Source organism: Pimephales promelas, chromosome 25 (genome assembly GCF_988280905.1).
Source record: "Pimephales promelas chromosome 25, fPimPro1.hap1.1, whole genome shotgun sequence".
Classification (NCBI taxonomy): domain Eukaryota; kingdom Metazoa; phylum Chordata; class Actinopteri; order Cypriniformes; family Leuciscidae; genus Pimephales; species Pimephales promelas.
The window spans coordinates 5,115,768-5,136,050 of NC_142793.1; the positions used below are offsets into that span (position 1 = coordinate 5,115,768).

The 20,283-nt window shown below is 36.1% G+C and overlaps 2 protein-coding genes across 3 annotated transcripts in view; one reads left to right on the forward strand and one right to left on the reverse strand.

Annotated features, from left to right (window-relative positions):
• Positions 1-11,177, forward strand: part of kif15 (kinesin family member 15) — a 58,005-nt gene extending 46,828 nt beyond the window's left edge. The window contains exons 30-35 of one of the 2 annotated variants that reach the window (XM_039656700.2): positions 2,357-2,460; positions 2,540-2,603; positions 3,398-3,435; positions 5,397-5,529; positions 7,821-7,952; positions 10,871-11,177. In XM_039656700.2, the coding sequence (XP_039512634.2) occupies positions 2,357-2,460; positions 2,540-2,603; positions 3,398-3,435; positions 5,397-5,529; positions 7,821-7,952; positions 10,871-10,930 (531 nt within the window). In that variant the 3' untranslated portion in view covers positions 10,931-11,177. Of the gene's footprint in view, positions 1-2,356; positions 2,461-2,539; positions 2,604-3,397; positions 3,436-5,396; positions 5,530-7,820; positions 7,953-10,870 lie in introns of those variants that run through there. The other variant, XR_016150789.1, reaches the window with a different exon arrangement.
• Positions 11,178-14,478: 3,301 nt separating this feature from the next.
• The window catches only part of flnca (filamin C, gamma a (actin binding protein 280)), a 28,218-nt gene continuing 22,413 nt past the window's right edge, over positions 14,479-20,283 (reverse strand). The window contains exons 43-47 of the mRNA XM_039656698.2: positions 17,715-17,847; positions 16,026-16,202; positions 15,641-15,859; positions 15,201-15,413; positions 14,479-15,116 (exon numbers count right to left, since the gene is read on the reverse strand). Coding sequence (XP_039512632.2) covers positions 14,929-15,116; positions 15,201-15,413; positions 15,641-15,859; positions 16,026-16,202; positions 17,715-17,847 — 930 coding nt within the window. The 3' untranslated portion in view covers positions 14,479-14,928. The remainder of the gene's footprint in view (positions 15,117-15,200; positions 15,414-15,640; positions 15,860-16,025; positions 16,203-17,714; positions 17,848-20,283) is intronic.

Consider the following 20,283-nt stretch of genomic DNA (forward strand, 5'->3'; position numbering starts at 1 on the left):
ACATTAAAGGAGTAGTTCACTTTTAAAAAAAAACTTTTGCTGATAATTTACTCACCCCCATGTCATCCAGGATGTCCATGTCTTTCTTTCTTCAGTCGAAAAGAAATTAAGGTTTTTGATGAAAACGTTCCAGGATTTTCTCCATATAATGGACTTCAATGGGAACCAAACGGTTCAAGGTCCAAATGAGAGTTTCAGTGCAGTTTCAAAGGGCTTTAAACGACACCAGACGATGAATAAGGGTCTTATCTAGGACCACTTTGAGTCGGAAAAGATTTGTTCGTTTTGATGAACAAGTTCCAACAGGAGAGTCACGAACGCGCATCACAGAACAGAGCAAGGCGACCATTTGAGCTTATAAAACTTAAACTTTTTTATTAAATTTTTTAAATGAGTGATCGTTTCGCTTGAAAAGACCCTTATTCATCGTCTGGTGTCGTTTAAAGCCCTTTGAAGCTGCACTGAAACTCTCACTTGGACCTTTTTTGGAACCATTTGGTTCCCATTGAAGTCCATTATATGGAGTAAAATCCTGGAATGTTTTCATCAAAAACCTTAATTTCTTTTCGACTGAGGAAAGAAAGACATGGACATCTTGGATGACATGGGGGTGAATAAATTATCAGCAAAAGTTTTTTTTAAAGTGAACTAATCCTTTAAACAGTAGGCCTATGTTTAAACAAAAAATATTAAAACAAAAGCATTATTAAAAGCATGCTCTAGCAGCACGAACGAAAAAACAACTAATAAAGCAGATTGCGCCAGATATCGATAATCAGTGTTTATATTGTTTCACGTCTATGTTGAGAGAAACAATAATATCTACATGCAGGGGCGCCGCCAGCACTTTATGCTCGAGTGAGAAAAGACGCTGCGCTGACAGACGTTTCAGAGACACAACAAGAACGGTGTTCTAAATTTCTAACAGCACTTTGCATTTTCTGTTCTTAAACCGATCTCCCTCAACGAAACTTAAAGGAAGTGTATGTCTCAAAATCATTTTGCTATTAGATCATTTAACATTTTGGATCACGCGGGACCTGCAGTCGTGATGCAGTGATGGACAGCTGTCTTTCTTCATTCGACTGTTTGGATTTCATGTGATTTCTCATTGTGGTGGTGATATTATAACTCAGAATAATTAATTAATTTGATCAAAATGAATTCCATTTAGTAAGATCATTTTTAAGTAATTTGCGAGGCAGATGACAACATTATGTGATCAAATACAGACAACTTGTTAACACACTCCACAGCGCCATCCAGTGTATTTAATTATAACTGCGAGTTAGTGCTTAGGATTTAACATGGACTCACTGCATTTATGGCCAGCAAAGCAACATAGTATAATTCGAATAGTATTTTATTTTTCTAATAATAATTACAAATCGAATATTCGTGCACACCCGTAGTTAATCTCACAGCTTATTATATAACTACCGTAAAACTTCAAATAATAGCCTGGGCTTTTATTTTCCCAAATCATCGAGCTGCACCGGCTTGTATTTGAGACAGGCGTCTATATGAGACGGCCTTTATAATTTGGTGTTGAAATTTTGTTCATCGAGTGTCTAATCTCTAAAAATCTCCAAATGCTTCACGTGTAGTTTGAAGATGTGAAAGTGCGCGGCCGCACTCTGGGAAGAGCAAAGATGGCAGTGTATATGAGTAGACGAAATAAGGTTGAAGGATCTACAGATGATGATGATGCTGTTTTTGTATTTGTCAAAATGTTGAAATCACGTATAAGAATAGATTTTGACTATTACAGTTTGATGAATGATCTTGGAAAATTTGCCAATATTGAGTGTCACAAGGATGTGCTCTGCTCTGTTGTAGAGAATAATCTAATTTCCAAGAGTGTGTTGATTTAATATAAATTTTTAGTGTTGTTTTTAAAAACTGTTTTTATAAAGTAATTGTAAAATCTCTCTCTCTCTCTCTCTCTCTCTGCTCGTTATGCGCCCCGGCAAAATAGCCTTTGGTGGGACAAAAATCTGTCTATTTTAGAAGATTGACAACCAGAAACTAAAAATTTGAGACTGGCTTTTTTTTACCCAAACCTGCAGACACACCAGGCGTGTAAAAGAGACGGGCGTCTATTTGGGACTCGGCTATTATTTGAAGTTTTACAGTAAATATAATGTATATTAATTTGTAATTATTTATTTATTCTACTCAAGAAACTTTACTTTAGTTGATCTAAAATCTAATTGAGAGGAAGGAGTTCTCTTTTTCAAGCTGTATTTTGCCAAATTAATTTTCATAGCAGTTTTTTTTTTTTTCTTGTTGTTTTTAGATAAAAGTTTTCAGGAAGTTCATTCTACATTAAAAATGTTTGCCTGTGTATCTGTAGGCCCAGCTGAATGAAAAAGAGATTGTGCGAATGGAGATTCAAACCCTGTTGGACCAGTTTTACGCCGTCCAGAATCAGCAACAGCTGGGCAGCTGTGCGCAAGAGTAAGATTGATTCACGCATGCTCTCGTTAATACTTGTGTGTTCTGTCTGTGAAATTATCTCTTTGCTTTGTCTTTATAGAGATGTGAAGGAGAACATACCCATCCCTGTGCTGAGAGAACTACAAGAAGAGAGGAAAGCGAAAGTATGTCCAGGCAAGATCTAAAAAATCTCTATATTAATTAGATTACATCAATCCTCTGGAGTCTGGACTGTTTCCAATACCCCGGGCCAATAATATGACACGACCCTATCATTTTATTTAAAGATATGAAAAGGGCAAATTATTAAATTTAAGAAAAATTCAACGGTTCAGAGTCAGTTTTTATCACACTTACAGACGTAAGAAACGTGGGCGCCGTCATCTTTAGAATATTGTCTTTGAACTTCCGGTTCTGTATATTTCTATGGCATCGCTGTCGGAGTAATTAGCTGGTGAAGTGGATTTACTTATTGTAGAGTTAACAAAAGTTATCATGAGCATTGTAATGTTTATCAAAAGAATTGTAAAGCAGATGTCTTAACAAATGTCGAACGGGAATTTTTTTTACGAGCAGTTCATTCATACCTATGCAAGATCGCTGTGGAAATACAGACAAAAGACAAAGAGCGCAACGCTGAAAAGGGGCGGGGCTACATAAGGTCTATATCGTGCTTATATCTCTGTTACCACTTTTCTGGGTAATCTGTACGTGTAGAACTTTATTCTAGAGCTGCTGTAAAGCCCAAACAACCTGTTACTATAATTTCCTATCATCACTGTAAAGCTACTTGGAAACAATCTATATTGTTAAAAGCACTATATAAGTGAAGGTGACTTTACTAACTTGGTAAAAATGCACATTAGAAATGCTATATGCCCTTTTAAACTAAGCACTGGATTGATTGAATCGTTTGATTCAATTGATTGATTAAGTTGAGTCTCTTTTTATTCCTCAGAGCTCCATAATGATGCAGTTGACTGATGCTCAGACAGCGTAAGTAAGCTTATATATATAATTAGTCTCGTAATTAGAAATCTGATCCCCCTCACACATGGATAACTGGCACTTGTCTCAATTTGTTGGCTATATTGACATTTGGCAGCTTTGATTTGGCAGCCTGAGGTTCCTCCTAGCCTTACTGTATGTTGCTGCATCCAGCTGTACTAGTGCCAACTTAGTGTTAGCTTGTGGTGGTATGTATACTGCCGTGATATAAACAGAGAATTCCCATCGAAATTCTCAGCAGTCCCTCTGTGCCGTGAGTCTAAGGACCCTATCATAGGGTATGCGCATTATTTAATGAGTGAGTCAGTAATGTGCGCCTATAGGCGGGTCCTCAACATGCATAGACTCTGCTTATTAAACACAGGCATGCCAGCAGCACACAAACATGCCAAATATTAAAAATAAAAGGATAACAATGTAAAAAAATTATTATTGTGTACATAATGATGTGGTGGAATCTGGCTTGTCCCATAGATGGTCTGCTTGTGTGCTTTAACCTTGCACACGAGCAGATCTGTTTACTCTCTGAAGAAGCCTTCAGTTTTTCGCTTGCAAATTCCACCATCTAAATAGCGAATCTTATTATCATAACTGAAACTTTCTGGCTTTTTTTCATGATAACAGATGTCTAGGGGCAGTTTAACTACCATTTAAGTTTCAAAACAGTCAATCCACACACAGTCTGCATAAAGTAGCTGTGCCTTTTCACAAGCCGTTGTGACTTCTGTGAAAATATGACGTCAGAAATACTGTCACCCCATTCAGTGACCACCCCAAGCACTGCCCACTGTCCCGCCCTCATTTTGCCCAACCTCAGACAACATTGTGTCCATGCCATTGCTGAGCAACTATGCTGAGAAAACGCTGTCCAATCAATGGATGTCAGGAAACTATCTCATTGTATAGGCTTCTGAACAACATTAATAGAATCAGTGGAAATACCACAGCAATTTAGTTGAACCTTTACCGTCTTTTCTGCATATTTCACAAGTCAGTCAGGCACAATTCAATGCCGGTTTTTCAAGCTTCTCTAAGAAGCTACTCATTACAGTCCCTACATTATTTGGTCCGGCCTCAACTTCGCAACCCGTATATAAACTTCTAACACATTTTATGTTACATTATGGAGCCAACATAAGTATAGTTTGTTCACCAAATACAGGCTAGGAGAACTAATATTAATATTAAAGCTACTCTGTGTGATTTTTTTTTTTTTTTTTTACCCCCATCTAGTGGTGAAAAGGTATATGACCATCCAGTGAATATTAGTTTCTGTTCCTCTCAATTCCGATTTTGTTTTAACTCTACGGTGGCCAATGTAGTCCAAGATTAACATGGCTTCCAGTTCGACCTCGTCCATGAGTGTTAACTCAAACGTAAACGCGAAAGGCGAAGCTTGAATTAACGGGTATGTCCCTCTTTGGCTAATGTACTTTTAAGATGGAGGGGCAACATGGCGACCGACATTAGAACCCCTTACTCGTATCTATGTTCAATGGCATATTATACACTCACGAGAATACTTTATTACTTGAACGAAGTAAATATACATTAATGAGCACATATATTTTTGAAAGAACTAAGTGTTTTGTAGCTAAGTATAAACTAAAAGAGTTACACAGTGTAGCTTTAAAAAACCTCAGACAGTGAAAATTTCATGCCAGGGGACCTTTAACAGTTGATGATCTGTTAACGCGCGGGGAATGAAATGAACGTTGAGCTTTGACCAGTCCTTAACCCAGATCTACACTGGAAGTGTTTGAAGTGGCAATTTTTTTTTAGTTGATGTCATGTTAATGTCACTTGCGAAAACCTTTTCCAACTTCTATTTTCACCATCCAGATGCAATGAAACCATTCTTATTCCCCTACATTAAATGTCTGGACTTTTTGCCATTAAACTCCAGAACATCAACAAACTTCCCAACCCCCTGTTTGTGTGTGTTACAGACTCCAACGTAATGAGGTTACTCTTGCCCAGTCTCAGACGTGTGTGCAGGAACTGACCACTGAACTTAGGAATCGCTGCCTGGAGCTGCGGGATCTGCGGGAGAAAGACCATCAACAAGAAAAACTGCAGCAGGTCAGAGAGAATGCAAAAGCCGCTTTTCCACTGTCGGGCCAGTGCAAGCCAGGGCTAATAACGTGACATGCGGCCTTGGACCTCAAACACAGAGCCCAAACTCAAGTTGTGTTTTCGCTGCAGGACTACTGGCCTGACAGTTGAAACAAATCCGTATCTTATATTTTTAGTCTTAAATCTGCTAATCTCTACCAGTGGAGGAAGAACTCAGATCTTTTTACTAAAGTAAAATTAATAATATAATGAAAAAGATTTTAATTATATTTGTACAGTACTTTTATACCATTTTAAAATAAGTAGTAAGAAAAATGTAAACGTGAAACAGTGTTATTATTCTATAAATTATTGCTGGTGTATCGTAGCTTTAGGCAGAATGAGCTTTAACACTGTCTACACCGGACGCGGCTGTTACTGCTCGCGTCGCAACAGCTGTTTGCAAAGGGCGCTTTTTCACGTCTCGGGTAAAGCAGAATGGAGCATCAGTTTACTGTCAAATTTGTCGCTCGCGCAACGCGTTTTAATCAATGTTTCATCAACCAATTGCCTGGTTTTAATAAATAAAAAGTAAGTATAGCAGACAATATAATCATGCTTTTGAATTATACTGTGCAAATCAAAAGTAATAGGCTACTATCAACCGGATGAAGAAGGGTTGGCTCTCAACATATCAAAATATTCATTAGGGCCCAAGCCCAGAAAGGGCGCAGAGCCTCATTGTTTTCCTTAGGAAAATTAGGGAAATTATTATTTTACTACCTTTTTGGGACCCCTAACATGCTCAAACTCTTGAAACTTTGAACCAAACATTTTTTTTTTCTTTTTCCCAAAAGATCAACAGTCCGTCATTAGTCTGCCAGTAAAAAAAATGGCGTGTTGTGGTTCCGGCACACCAGCCATGTCAATGAAATGAATGAATGAAAATTTGTTTATCAATGTACATCTAAATTTGTGCCAACATCTATGTTGAACTTCAAAAAAAAAAAAAAGAAACAGAAAAGAGGTTGCAGCCAATGAGCCGCTGGTGGGGGCCGACTTAACCTCCACAAGATTTTGCTTTTAGGATAATTTTCAGGACAATTAGAATTCGAAACAACAGCTTAGATTTCGGGTCTGTCACGAATTTTTCACGACGTCTGGTCACCCTATGTAGCGGCGTGAGCACAGTCTCCACTCGGACGCACTCTTAAATCTATCACCGTTGCGGACTATTTATTCATTCTGGTGAAATCACAAAATAAAATGCACATAAACTTGGAAATATTTACTTACTAGTCAGTTAACAAGATCGCCAGATCAGCATCACTGTTTTTATCCAGTGCTGCTTTTTAGCTCGCGCTAACGAGTGAAAAGCCCTGACCGAGTGGGGCTCTTATCTGGTTCCAATCGCGGTCAGCTTTTCTTTTCCGACCATGTTTTCTTTGCTTTTTCCATCGTCGGGTATCATGTCTTAAATGTGACTTCATGCTTCATATGTTGTTGTTGATGTGTGTGATGTCGTTGCTAGGGTTGGGTATCGTTTGAATTTGAACGATTCTGATTCCGATTTCGATTCCGGTTCCTAACGATCCTCGATTCCGATTCTTTTAAGAGGCAGGGTCAAAAAAATTTAGCTAACCTTGCTAACCAACGGCCTTTCTGAAGGAAACACTCCTTCTGTAAAAATAGTCCTTTTGTCACAAATTTTGCATTTTGCTGAGATTTCGTTATTTTTAGAAAAGTGAAGCCACACTTTGGACCGCCGACGTAAGGTACTCATGTTCGACTCGCGCGGTTATACCAACACTTCCGGTAGACGCTTCTTCGTTGGTGTTGTTCAGCGGTTTTTTCTTCCGCTCGGCGGACTGTGAATATCGAAACTAGGAATCGAAATTTTTACTTTTGAACGATTCCGGGAAAAACGAAAAGTTAGTCTCGGTTCCAATCGATACTCGATTCTCGATAGCCAACCCTAGTCGTTGCCATAAAGTATGTTGTGATTCTCGCGAGATTGGTCGCGGACGCTCCTCTCAAACTTGCATTGCTGGTTTTTCGAGCGGCGGCCCCCAATTCTTGCATACTGTGCCTTTAACATTCAAGTGTTGAATATAGACAAATGAGATTCCATAGTAGGGAAACTGGGGACCAGGACTCAAAATTATTCGGAACACAAAAGAAGAAAAGTCAAAATGGATTTGAAACAAAATGAGGATTAGCAAATGATGACAGAATGTTCCTTTTTGGGAATCTGTCCCTTTAAGTTAATTTTAATGTGTGTAAATGTAAGTCCTTAATTGTATTGTGGTGTCTTTCAGGAAATTGAGGTTCTGAGAAAGCAGGTGGACCATCTGACCGAGGAAAATGGGAAACTGTTGGGTCATCAGAACCCCAAGCAGAAGATTGAGTACCTGGTCAAATTGAAAAAGGAGATCACCAAACTTCAGGAGGTCAGTATAAACCCAGTTTTTATGCATAAATCCAGAGACTTATAAGAGAGAGAAGATTCACTCGTTTACATGGGAAAAAATCATTACACTCAAAGTGGCAGCTGTGGTCCTGTCTTAAAATGACTTTTTCATGGAGGCATAGCATCCTCAATATGGAATATGGCCATCCAATTGAAGAGGCAATCCCTGTTTATCCAGAACATATTCAATTAATCTCCCAAATGTGTGGTCTCTGCATTTCCTTCCCAGCAGAGTTACAGACAATACTTTTATATTTTAGATATATTTATATATACTTTATATGTATATATGGTCAGAAACAATGCTCAGGTAGGCCGTGGCATTTAAACGATGCCCACTTGGCACTAAGGGGTGTAAAGTGTGGCAAGAAAACATCCCCCACACCATTACACCACCACCACCAGCCTGCACAGTGGTAACAAGCCATGATGGATCCATGTTCTCATTCTGTTTACACCAAATTCTGAATCAGAAATCGAGACTCGGAAATTGAGACTCATCAGACCAGGCAACATTTTTCCAGGCTTCGACTGTCCAATTTTGGTGAGCTCTTGCAAATTGTAGCCTCTTTTTCCTATTTGTAGTGGAGATGAGTGGTACCCGGTGGGGTCTTCTGCTGTTGTAGCCCATCCGCCTCAAGGTTGTGTGTGTTGTGGCTTCACAAATGCTTTGCTGCATACCTCGGGTGTAACGAGTGGTTATTTCAGTCAAAGTTGCTCTTCTATCAGCTTGAATCAGTCGGCCCATTCTCCTCTGACCTCTAGCATCAACAAGGCATTTTCGCCCACAGGACTGCCGCATACTGGATGTTTTTCCCTTTCACACCATTCTTTGTAAACCCTAGAAATGGTTGTGCATGAAAATCCCAGTAACTGAGCAGATTGTGAAATACTCAGACTGGCCCGTCTGGCCCCAACAATCATGCCACGCATCATAATTGCTTAAATCACCCCAGTTACTTATATTAAAGGTTATTCATTTTGTTTACATTCTGATCTTAAAAAAGTTAATGCAATGTTTGCCGGTGTCGCTGCAGCAAGCTTTATGTGTACACTTATTTATTTTAAATGCTTATTAATACAGTTTAGTATTTCTCCCCTGACTAAACGATTAATGGCTTTAATGAACGACTAGTAGTTGACAAGGAAAATCTTTAGTCGGGGACCAAATATTCTTTGTTTAATCTGTTATCTATACAGTAAAAAGTCCTGGAGAGCTGCTTTACCAAATTCCCTCATGTTTCCACCTGTCCCTCTTGTAAACTCCATTCTCGCTCCAGCTCGTACATTCTGTCTTGTCAAATATTCCTCTCTGAATTGTTTTACTACACATTATGCAGTCCCTCCAGGATTTCGCGATGTCGCGATCGCAACTATTAACGCAACTTCAACAAATCCACGTGAATTCAGTGCGCCTTGCAATTTTGAAAAATCACCGCAACTTTTCTGCAACTTTGACGAATCATCGCGCCGCGGTCTCCTGCAAAGCGTCGTCATACGTCAGCAAACTCACTTGTTTTGTTCAGAAGACGCAGCAGATGTGGACTGCCAACGTCTCACATTTAGGCTACCTACAAAAATAACAGAAAAGGCCAATGTTGCCAACTTAGTCTTTGTCGCTATATTTAGTGATATAAAAAAAGCGACTAGAGACAAATCTAGCGGCTTTTTGGACAAACCTCAGTAACCAAATGTTGCCAGCACAATCCTGCGAGCGCGAGGTTTGCTTTCTCCCTGCCGTCACACCTCTCTCTGCGTCCCATGTTCAGTGAACGGCTGCAGTAGAGGAGCAGCACGGCAGCTGACAGACGCGAATGAGCAGTGTTGTTTCCACGGACTTATCACTTATCTGCTTCTCTTTTGTTTTATATTTAAAGAATTGAGTTTGACCATTTTATTTTCCTTTTCTTTTCTTGTGTTTATCACTTGTAATAGGCTACTATCACAGTGCATTAGTTCACCCAGTTCCCGAACTCTCTCAATTCAGAAAATTTTACACATAAAAAATAGCTAGCCGACTCGTTCTATTGTCTGACAAAAAAAAAAAATTAAGCAAATGAGAACAGCTTTATTGGATATGCGGCTATATTATATTATATTAGCTATATTAAAATACATTATTAAACATTTGGTTTTTCCACCATTTAACTTTAGTGGCTAATCCTAAAACTGTATTTTGCACTTTATTAGTATTGGCATCTTGCAACATAAATGCTGCTTAATGTTTGTGAGGTTCTGCACATTGACTTTTTTGCAGGTGCAGATCTTGTTTAAAAAAAAAAAAAAGAAGCTTAGTTTTTTAGGTTTTGCTGTGTCTTTAAATCGTTTGTTTTGCCTTTTATGGTTACTAATGGTTAGTTAGTTTGTTCGTGTGCTACAAAGTGTGTGACTTTGTCTCTTAAGTCAATTCTGGACTACAATAGAGCAGATGCAGATGATGAACAGTGTTTTCTGTGGGACATAATAAGTCCCTTTGGGGTGGACTTTGGACTTTTCTCTCTTAGTAAACCTATAACATGCACAAAAAAATATAACAACACAATAAAGGAAAGGGGAAAAGCCAAAAAGCATAATATGGGCATTTTAAGTAAAAATCTATCTATCTTTGCTGTTTTAACCTATAAAAACATGCAGAAGAACATCGCAACTTTTATCGCAACTTTTTAAAAAAGCGGCCGCAACATCAGGCATTTTAGGCCGCAACAATCACAAAAAAGGCCCGCGAAATCCTGGAGGGACTGATTATGATATGCTCAACATTTTCAGGGACATTGCAGACGTTACATTTATCTGACATGCATAAAGCATTGATGCTTTCATATTCTCAAGATGGGAAAGAATTTCTAAAGTAAGGAGTTGCTGTTGCAGGATTGTATTAAATCGGACTGTGTTTTTCAGGAAAACGGCAAACTCAAGCAGTGTCTTCAAATAGAAGAAAGTCATGCAGCAGGCCTTTAACATCCTCACCCTTCACGTGTGCTGGAAGTAAAAACTAAATCACATGATTTTTGGAAGTCATATGTATGAATGTGTATACTGTACGTGTGTGATTGTTTGTTTTTTGTTTTTTTGTTTTTTCATTTGTACCTCTTACAGTATGTTCTCCCTTTTTAAATTTCCTTTTGTTCTAAACGGTAGCTACACAATTTTTTAAGTGTAATTATTTTTGTATAATAAATCTATTAAAGCAACCCTTCAAAAGGCATTTTACATGTGTAACTGCTTGTTTATATTTTGGGGATAAATTTGTGTCCAGAAGTAAACCAGATTTCACAACATTACCTCATTTGTAATAATAGTGTTTGTTTGTTTGTTTTGTTTTTTAAAGGTTAGAATATTAAATTTACAACTACCTACATAGAAGTTTATCCAATGTCTGCATTCAGACAGTTGTTGTTTTTTATAAGTAAAACATGAGACTTTTCTTTTCTCTTCTATTTTTAAATGTCTGTAATATTACACACGTTTCAAATAGGTTTGTGAAATAGCATTCTCTTAAGTAGTGAGAGAGTATGGCTTTAGTCGCACTTTAGTCCATGACTCACTACAGAAATGTGAACTGCACAACACTAATCCAAACTTTGAAATCTCTATAATGCGAAGTATAAATGTTCAATGAGGGACTGATAAACATGACGCTGTCGATTGATCTAGAGTTGTACTGAACCTGGAAAATGCCCATAGATATGATTGAGATGTGTCATGTCTAGAAGCAAATTAAACCACAATGTCATAAATGATACAAAAATGCTTGGTTGACTGACTGATGTTTCTTCAACATTCAGTTATGCTTTGAATGTATCATTTTAAAAAGCGTTCATCATTCATATGCCAAACATTAAACAAGTTCAGGCAGTTAAGACACCATTTGCAAATCTCATGCACTCTTTTTTCCAAAACTCTGACCATACTCAATCAGTAAATAAAAAAAAAAAAAAAAAACATTTTTCACTGTGATGCACTTGTGTTGCAAATAGTTCAACACAGCTAATTACAGTTGCATGGTTTACACACTCTGCAAAAATAATGTTCACACTTGTTTCTGTGATCAAACCTACTCTAGGATAAGTCAGTTCAGAGTGCACATGTATACTGACTGATGAAATGAACAATAGATGGAAACAATCTGAGGAGAGGAGGAAGATGATGAAGATCAAACTGTGGAGTCCTATCAAAACTGAATCCAGCACACCAGATGTTTTTTTTCTTTGCCTGGCAAGAGATGACATTGCCTGTGATGTAGACAGTCCTCATCACATAGCAACCTGCTGTGGCGCGAGTGCAACTGGCTTTTAAAGGGAATGAGATAAGAGACTGATTGGTTTATTTCATGTTACGCCGAAAACACATCCATTACTCATTAAGAGAATAGGGACAACCCCTTTAGACCATGCACAATGCGGCAACTATTTTTCCTGTTGTTAAACTTGCAAAAGTGGATTCAGACACACCCTAAGTGCACTCGCTTTAGACCATGCACTTAGATCGTTGAAAAGGGCCCAGGATGTACTCCAGGAGTTCATTTGCTCTGTGGATTAATAAAGTGGTCAAATGAAACTGTACTGCTGGACTCTGTTCTAATAGAGACCCTAGAATCCCTATCCTCCTTTACAATTTATATATTGAGTTGCGTTATGATCTGAAATCATTATTTGATTTTGAGTATACAGCTGAAATGGTTTTGAGCCGATTGTTTGATTTTCCCAGAAGAGTCAAGGGTTTTTTGAATGTAGTTTGAAGAATTGGTTTTGAGTTTAATGTTGTGAGAAAAGGGGTTTCAAGGTTTCAAGAAATGTGACTTAGCGATTGTAAACTGCATCACAGTCCCGCCCACTGCCCAAGAGAGGGTTGGTGCCGGAAGTAAATTTCCCATTCATTTCGCCCATTGACATTTTGTAAAATCCATATCTAAAGAGTATTCGAGCATGTCTGAGGATAACCAGCTACGGCTGAATTCATAAGCATACAACATATCACTTCGAGTGAAAAAAAGTGTGCAGAAAAAAAGTGCCGCCGCATATACTAAAACTGTGAGCATCTGGCTCGCTCATAGGCTGTGCTGTGGCTACTACACATCCAATGGCGCGGGGGCGCCTGTGAGGTTCGACCAATGAACTAGCCCTACGTCATTACACGATCTTCAATCTTCACGTGCCTTCGATGTCCACCAATCAGATACATCACAGTGGGATTGGTCAGGATTGTGGGTAATGAAGTACTTATCCAATACATCGCGAATAAAAGGGATTAATCTTAAAACCAGTTTAGTGCCCTATGAACTTGTGGCGTTTATATGAGCATATACAATCACTTAGTACAGCCTTAGCTGGTTTTAAGTCTACCATGTATGGTTACGTTTTAATGGCTTATCCCAATTTTTTTACTTCCCATTACTCCCATTTTTACTTCCGGCACCGGCTGTGGACGGGACTGTGATGCTCTCTATGAGCTACTGCTCAAATGCAAACCCAGACAGCAAACTGACATTGAATCAACTTGGAAACGACGTCTCTCATGACATTGAAACAACGTTGATTTTGCTCATCGAATTAACGTTGAACCAACGTCAGACGCGGGATTCTTCAAAGCTAAATGAAAATCGAAAATTGGTTTGCTTTCATAACGTTGAAACAACGCGTTGATTTCAAGTTGATTTTCCGTTAGTTTTGAAAGAATGACGCGTCTGACGTTGGTTCAACGTTAATTCGATGAGCAAAACAATGTCAGATCAACGTTGTTTCGATGTCATATTTCCACGTTGATTCAATGTCAGTTTGCTATCTGGGAATGGTAATCAGTGGGTTAAATATGGGACTCCCCTGGTCTAGACTTTGACTGAACAGAGTGTGTTTGCGTTCTTAAAGTTGCCAAGAAACGCTATTGCAAAATTTGAGGGCCATATAGAATGTACTTAACCTACTGTATTTAAATGAGCAAACTGGGCTCATTAAAAATGTTGACTGGACATTAAAATGAATAATTATATATACTGTATATATATATATATATATATATATATATATATATATATATATATATTAGGGCTGTGCAAAAGTTAATTGCGATTAATCGCATCCAAAATAAAAGTCTGTTTTACATAATATATTTGTGTGTGCTGTATATAATTATTTTGTATATATAAATACCTATGCATGCATGCATATATTTAAGAATTATTTGCTCTTAAATTCTGTATATAAATACATAATCTATATTATATAAATATAAATATTTTATATAGGAATAACACATTTTCTTAAACATATACATGCATGTGTGTGTATTTATATATACAAAATAATTATATACAGCACACACAAATATATATGTAAACACAGACTTTTATTTTGGATGCGATTAATCGCAATTAACTTTTGCACAGCCCTAATATATATATACTGTATATAAAAGGAGCATGTCAGGACAAAGGCTAAATTTGTCATTGTGTGTGTGTGTGTGTGTGTGTGTATGGAAAAAACACAACACGCTTAGTTTTATTCTTTATTTATATTTTTAATAATGCATATCAAATCATTGGTTAAGATAACAAAAAGTATACTCTATAAAGCATATAAAAGCACTGGATATCTATACACTGTTGAAATTGTCAGAACACAAAACTATTTTGCTGTAATTTTTCATGACCAACAAAAGTGCCTTTAAGAACAATAAATCTCCCTCTGTAAAAACTTACATTTAGTCTTTTGGTGATTAAACAAAACAGGCTTTCAAAGACATGCCTATTAAATTGAACTGTATTCCTTTAATAATTAATTAAAACTCTTCACTCTTTTAACAATAAATCGTACATTGTGGCATCCAACACAGTATTAAAATGCATTTGTGTCAAATAGGTTAGCATTAAATAAAGGGCAGCGGCCTCTAAGATCAGCTTTTGTCATAAAATAAGATTTTCTTCAGTGAAGTAGGAACTCTAGAGGTTTGACTTTAGGCGATTAGGGAGCGCTCACATGGAAAGGACTTCCTGGTACAGTTTCATCCCCCCATTTAACAATAACTACATAGTTTCCTTTCTCCTTCACTGTGTAGGTTACATTGTAAAGCTTATTTCCCATATGTTTAACAGCCACATCTTCACATGGAGTTCTGGGACCATGGACACCAACCATTAGCATGTTTGTACCTGAAAAAAAAAAAAGAAACCCTGTATAATTATGTATTTAGTTGGTGCTAAACCATTATTGACTTAATTTTGGTTTTATTTTACCTGCTTTACTACAGTCAACGGAAAAATTGTTCTTCTGGCCCACAAAGGCTTTGGAGAGGCCAGCACCATGACATACAACCTTACTGGCATCTGAAGTTGACTGTGAGCTGGACAGACAACTGTAAGCTCCGCCCATCTTAGAGGTTTTGGTAACAGTTTCCACAATGACTGATGATGTTTCATGCAAACTGTGGCCCCCAGACAGACGCATACCTACAACAAGAGATAGACATGTTAAAACCCATTGTCACAACTCTAACTGTGCAAATCTTACATAGAGTAGCTGAAAAAAACACACTGGATAAACTGTTCCTGGTTCAATACAAGCTTATCTCAATGGCAGCATTTGTGGCATAATTACCAAAAGCAATAACAACAAAAGTCAGGGAACATTCCATTACATCAAAGTACGAATTTCAATCAATTTGTGTTCATCCTACCTGTAACCTTTGCTTTGAAGGGACTGCCAACAATATGCTGTGGGCCACCATATTTAATGCATATAAGATAGTTGCCTGGTGCCATAGGTGTATAAGACACTTTGTAACCTTCTGGGCACTCAGTGCAGTCCATTTTGACCTTTGAGGGACCATCAATAGTAACAGATAAGGCACCTGATCCTGCCTTGGATGTGTTGACAACAAACTCAGAGGGAACCCCTACAGAACAGTAAGAACATATGATTAAAATTGGATCTACTGGTGATTTATATACTGTAACTGAGCAAGACCATCTGCAGCAACATCATGCTAAATCCTTCATGATACTAATCATTACATATCAGTAATTTTTGCACTTATCAAGCATATTACAGTGGACCAGTACCTGTGCGTCCACCCTCAAGTCCTGGACCAAAGGCAGACACCATTCCTGGATCTCCAACAGATTCTGCTTCTCCAACACGGACTCTGAATGGGCTACCTGGGATATGGCTTCCATTGAACTTCACATCAATTGAATGAACACCATTCTCACGTGGAATGAAGCGAATTGCATTCTTGTCTATGAAAAGGATGGAATTATAATGTAACAATTAAAGGTTGTAACATTGACATTTAACAAAGTAATATTTCAATAAGCATTTGCCTTTTTTACAATCTGTAGTGTACAAAGCACTTTATAAATAAAGATGACTAGGGTTATTTGGTGTCACGCTATCAAATAAATCATGTTCTTACAGTTTTTCTCAGTAGCTTTGGTACATTTCTCAGATCATAATGTAGCCCTCAATCGGGTCATGGGGTCTATACGACCCCTATCGACTTTTACTTAATTAAAAAAAAAAGGTTCCCTTCATCTCAGTGGAATAATATTTTGTGACTTTTCATACATTATCTACCTATACACACACACACACACACACACAAAACTGGGCTTGATTCGGTTGTTCTGAAGGTATGTAAAAAAAAAAATGTTTACACTTCTGGTCTTCGGAGTCAATATGACCCCACATTGGAATGAATGGGAAATGTGAAGAAAAAAAAATCCGGCATAAATCTGAAAAAATTTACACAGAAATGAAGGCCTAGTACTAACTAGAGCATAAATGCAATGTATCTTAAAAAAATAATATTTCATTTTCGAGCTAATGGTGTAGTTGAGGAATTGTGTGGTATATGGATACAAAAGTACTTTATATCTACTAATATATCTAGATATATTATTTGATTAAAAATGTATATTTTTTGTACAATTACTCAATCAATTGCTGGGGTCGTATAGACCCCGAAGCCCTGAAGTGTAAACAGGAAACGAAGACCATTTGAAGGTTAAATTCTCAAAACTACCTCAATCTTCACATTATTGTGTTGCAAATGTTTGGTAAATCCATGCAAATGATTACATACAATTCTCTGCTGTTTCCTACATTATCAATTCCTTATGTCATGTTGATCATCAAAATATATTACAATGGGTCTCAGTTGAATAGTCTCACCCCCCACAACATTTAGGCATTAGTTCATTAGCATAAGTTTTTACATGCAAAATGGTTGAACCACTTGTCATAATATGTCAAGCATATTCATTTCCATTAGACTTTTTTTCTATATCTGTCCTGTTCACATTTCTATGTTTGTTTTTGTTTGTTTTGTTGTTGGTGTTGTTTTTTAGTGCTGTGCAGTGTCTTTCTGTATCACATCAAATTAATGAATGGTCTGTCAACAAATTTCAATACAAACAGTAAAAGCGTAAATGTGAATCTTTTCCAATCTTTTGCAATCAAACTCCCTCATACACTAGGGTGTAACCTACAATTTACAATAATTGTCATCAAAATCCATAGTATCCATTATGACTTGTCATTCTGACATGTTCATTGACACAGTTTTGAGAGATGAACTAAGGATTTTCAACAATAGACTGGCTTTTGCAGGTAATCCATAGCGTTTTGCTATTTGTATCAATTGTTTTGAGAAATGCACTTACTGGTTTACAAATGTCCAGGAAGATTCGAGAAATGTAACAAAACGACTGAGAAAAACTAAGACAAAAATAAACAAGTCTACAACTCACCGCTATCCAATTCAGTGACATAACACTCCTCTACTACACCAGAGGGGGCATGTACTTTAGCATCTATGACACCCCTCGCTCCATTCCTCTGAACTGCGAATGAGGCTTCCTGATTAACCTTCAAATCCTTCTCCTGCAAAAGAGGAATGAAAGTTTGATTTCTGATTTCTGATAGATAGATAGATAGATAGATAGATAGATAGATAGATAGATAGATAGATAGATAGATAGATAGATAGATAGATAGATAGATAGATAGATAGATAGATAGATAGATAGATGATAAGATAGATAGATACATAGATAGATAGATAGATAGATAGATAGATAGATAGATAGATAGATAGATAGATAGATAGATAGATAGATGATAAGATAGATAGATAGATAGATAGATAGATAGATAGATAGATAGATAGATAGATAGATAGATAGATAGATAGATAGATGATAAGATAGATAGATAGATAGATAGATAGATAGATAGATAGATAGATAGATATATAGATAGATAGATAGATAGATAGATAGATAGATAGATAGATAGATAGATAGATAGATATAGATATATATAAAGATAGATAGATAGATAGATAGATAGATAGATAGATAGATAGATAGTATAGATGATAAGATAGATAGATAGATAGATAGATAGATAGATAGATAGATAGATAGATAGATACATAGATACATAGATAGATAGATAGATAGATAGATAGATAGATAGATAGATAGATAGATAGATAGATAGATAGATAGATAGATAGATAGATGATAAGATAGATAGATAGATAGATAGATAGATAGATAGATAGATAGATAGATAGATAGATAGATAGATAGATAGATAGATAGATAGATAGATAGATAGATAGATAGATAGATAGATAGACAATCAGTTGGATAGATAGATAGATAGATAGATAGATAGATAGATAGATAGATAGATAGATAGATAGATAGATAGATAGATAGATAGATAGATAGATAGATAGATAGATAGATAGATAGATAGATGATAAGATAGATAGATAGATAGATAGATAGATAGATAGATAGATAGATAGATAGATAGATAGATAGATAGATAGATAGATAGATAGATAGATGATAAGATAGATAGATAGATAGATAGATAGATAGATAGATAGATAGATAGATAGATAGATAGATAGATAGATAGATAGATAGATAGATAGATAGATAGATAGATAGATAGATAGATAGATAGATAGATAGATAGATAGATAGATAGACAATCAGTTGGATAGATAGATAGATAGATAGATAGATAGATAGATAGATAGATAGATAGATAGATAGATAGATAGATAGATAGATAGATAGATAGATAGACAATCAGTTGGATAGATAGATAGATAGATAGATAGATAGATAGATAGATAGATAGATAGATAGATAGATAGATAGATAGATAGATAGATAGATAGATGATAAGATAGATAGATAGATAGATAGATAGATAGATAGATAGATAGATAGATAGATAGATAGATAGATAGATAGATAGATAGATGATAAGATAGATAGATAGATAGATAGATAGATAGATAGATAGATAGATAGATAGATAGATAGATAGATAGATAGATAGATAGATAGATAGATAGATAGATAGATAGATAGATAGATAGATAGATAGATAGATAGATAGATAGATAGATAGACAATCAGTTGGATAGATAGATAGATAGATAGATAGATAGATAGATAGATAGATAGATAGATAGATAGATAGATAGATAGATAGATAGATAGATAGATAGATAGATAGATAGATAGATAGATAGATAGATAGATAGATGATAAGATAGATAGATAGATAGATAGATAGATAGATAGATAGATAGATAGATAGATAGATAGATAGATAGATAGATAGATAGATGATAAGATAGATAGATAGATAGATAGATAGATAGATAGATAGATAGATAGATAGATAGATAGATAGATAGATAGATAGATAGATAGATAGATACATAGATACATAGATACATAGATAGATAGATAGATAGATAGATAGATAGATAGATGATAAGATAGATAGATAGATAGATAGATAGATAGATAGATAGATAGATAGATAGATAGATAGATAGATAGATAGATAGATAGATAGATGATAAGATAGATAGATAGATAGATAGATAGATAGATAGATAGATAGATAGATAGATAGATAGATAGATAGATAGATAGATGATAAGATAGATAGATAGATAGATAGATAGATAGATAGATAGATAGATAGATAGATAGATAGATAGATAGATAGATAGATAGATAGATAGATAGATAGATAGATAGATAGATAGATAGATAGATAGATAGATAGATAGATAGATAGATGATAAGATAGATAGATAGATAGATAGATAGATAGATAGATAGATAGATAGATAGATAGATAGATAGATAGACAGACAGACAGACAGACAGACAGACAGACAGACAGACAGACAGACAGACAATCAGTTGGATTGATAGATAGATAGATAGATAGATAGATAGATAGATAGATAGATAGATAGATAGATAGATA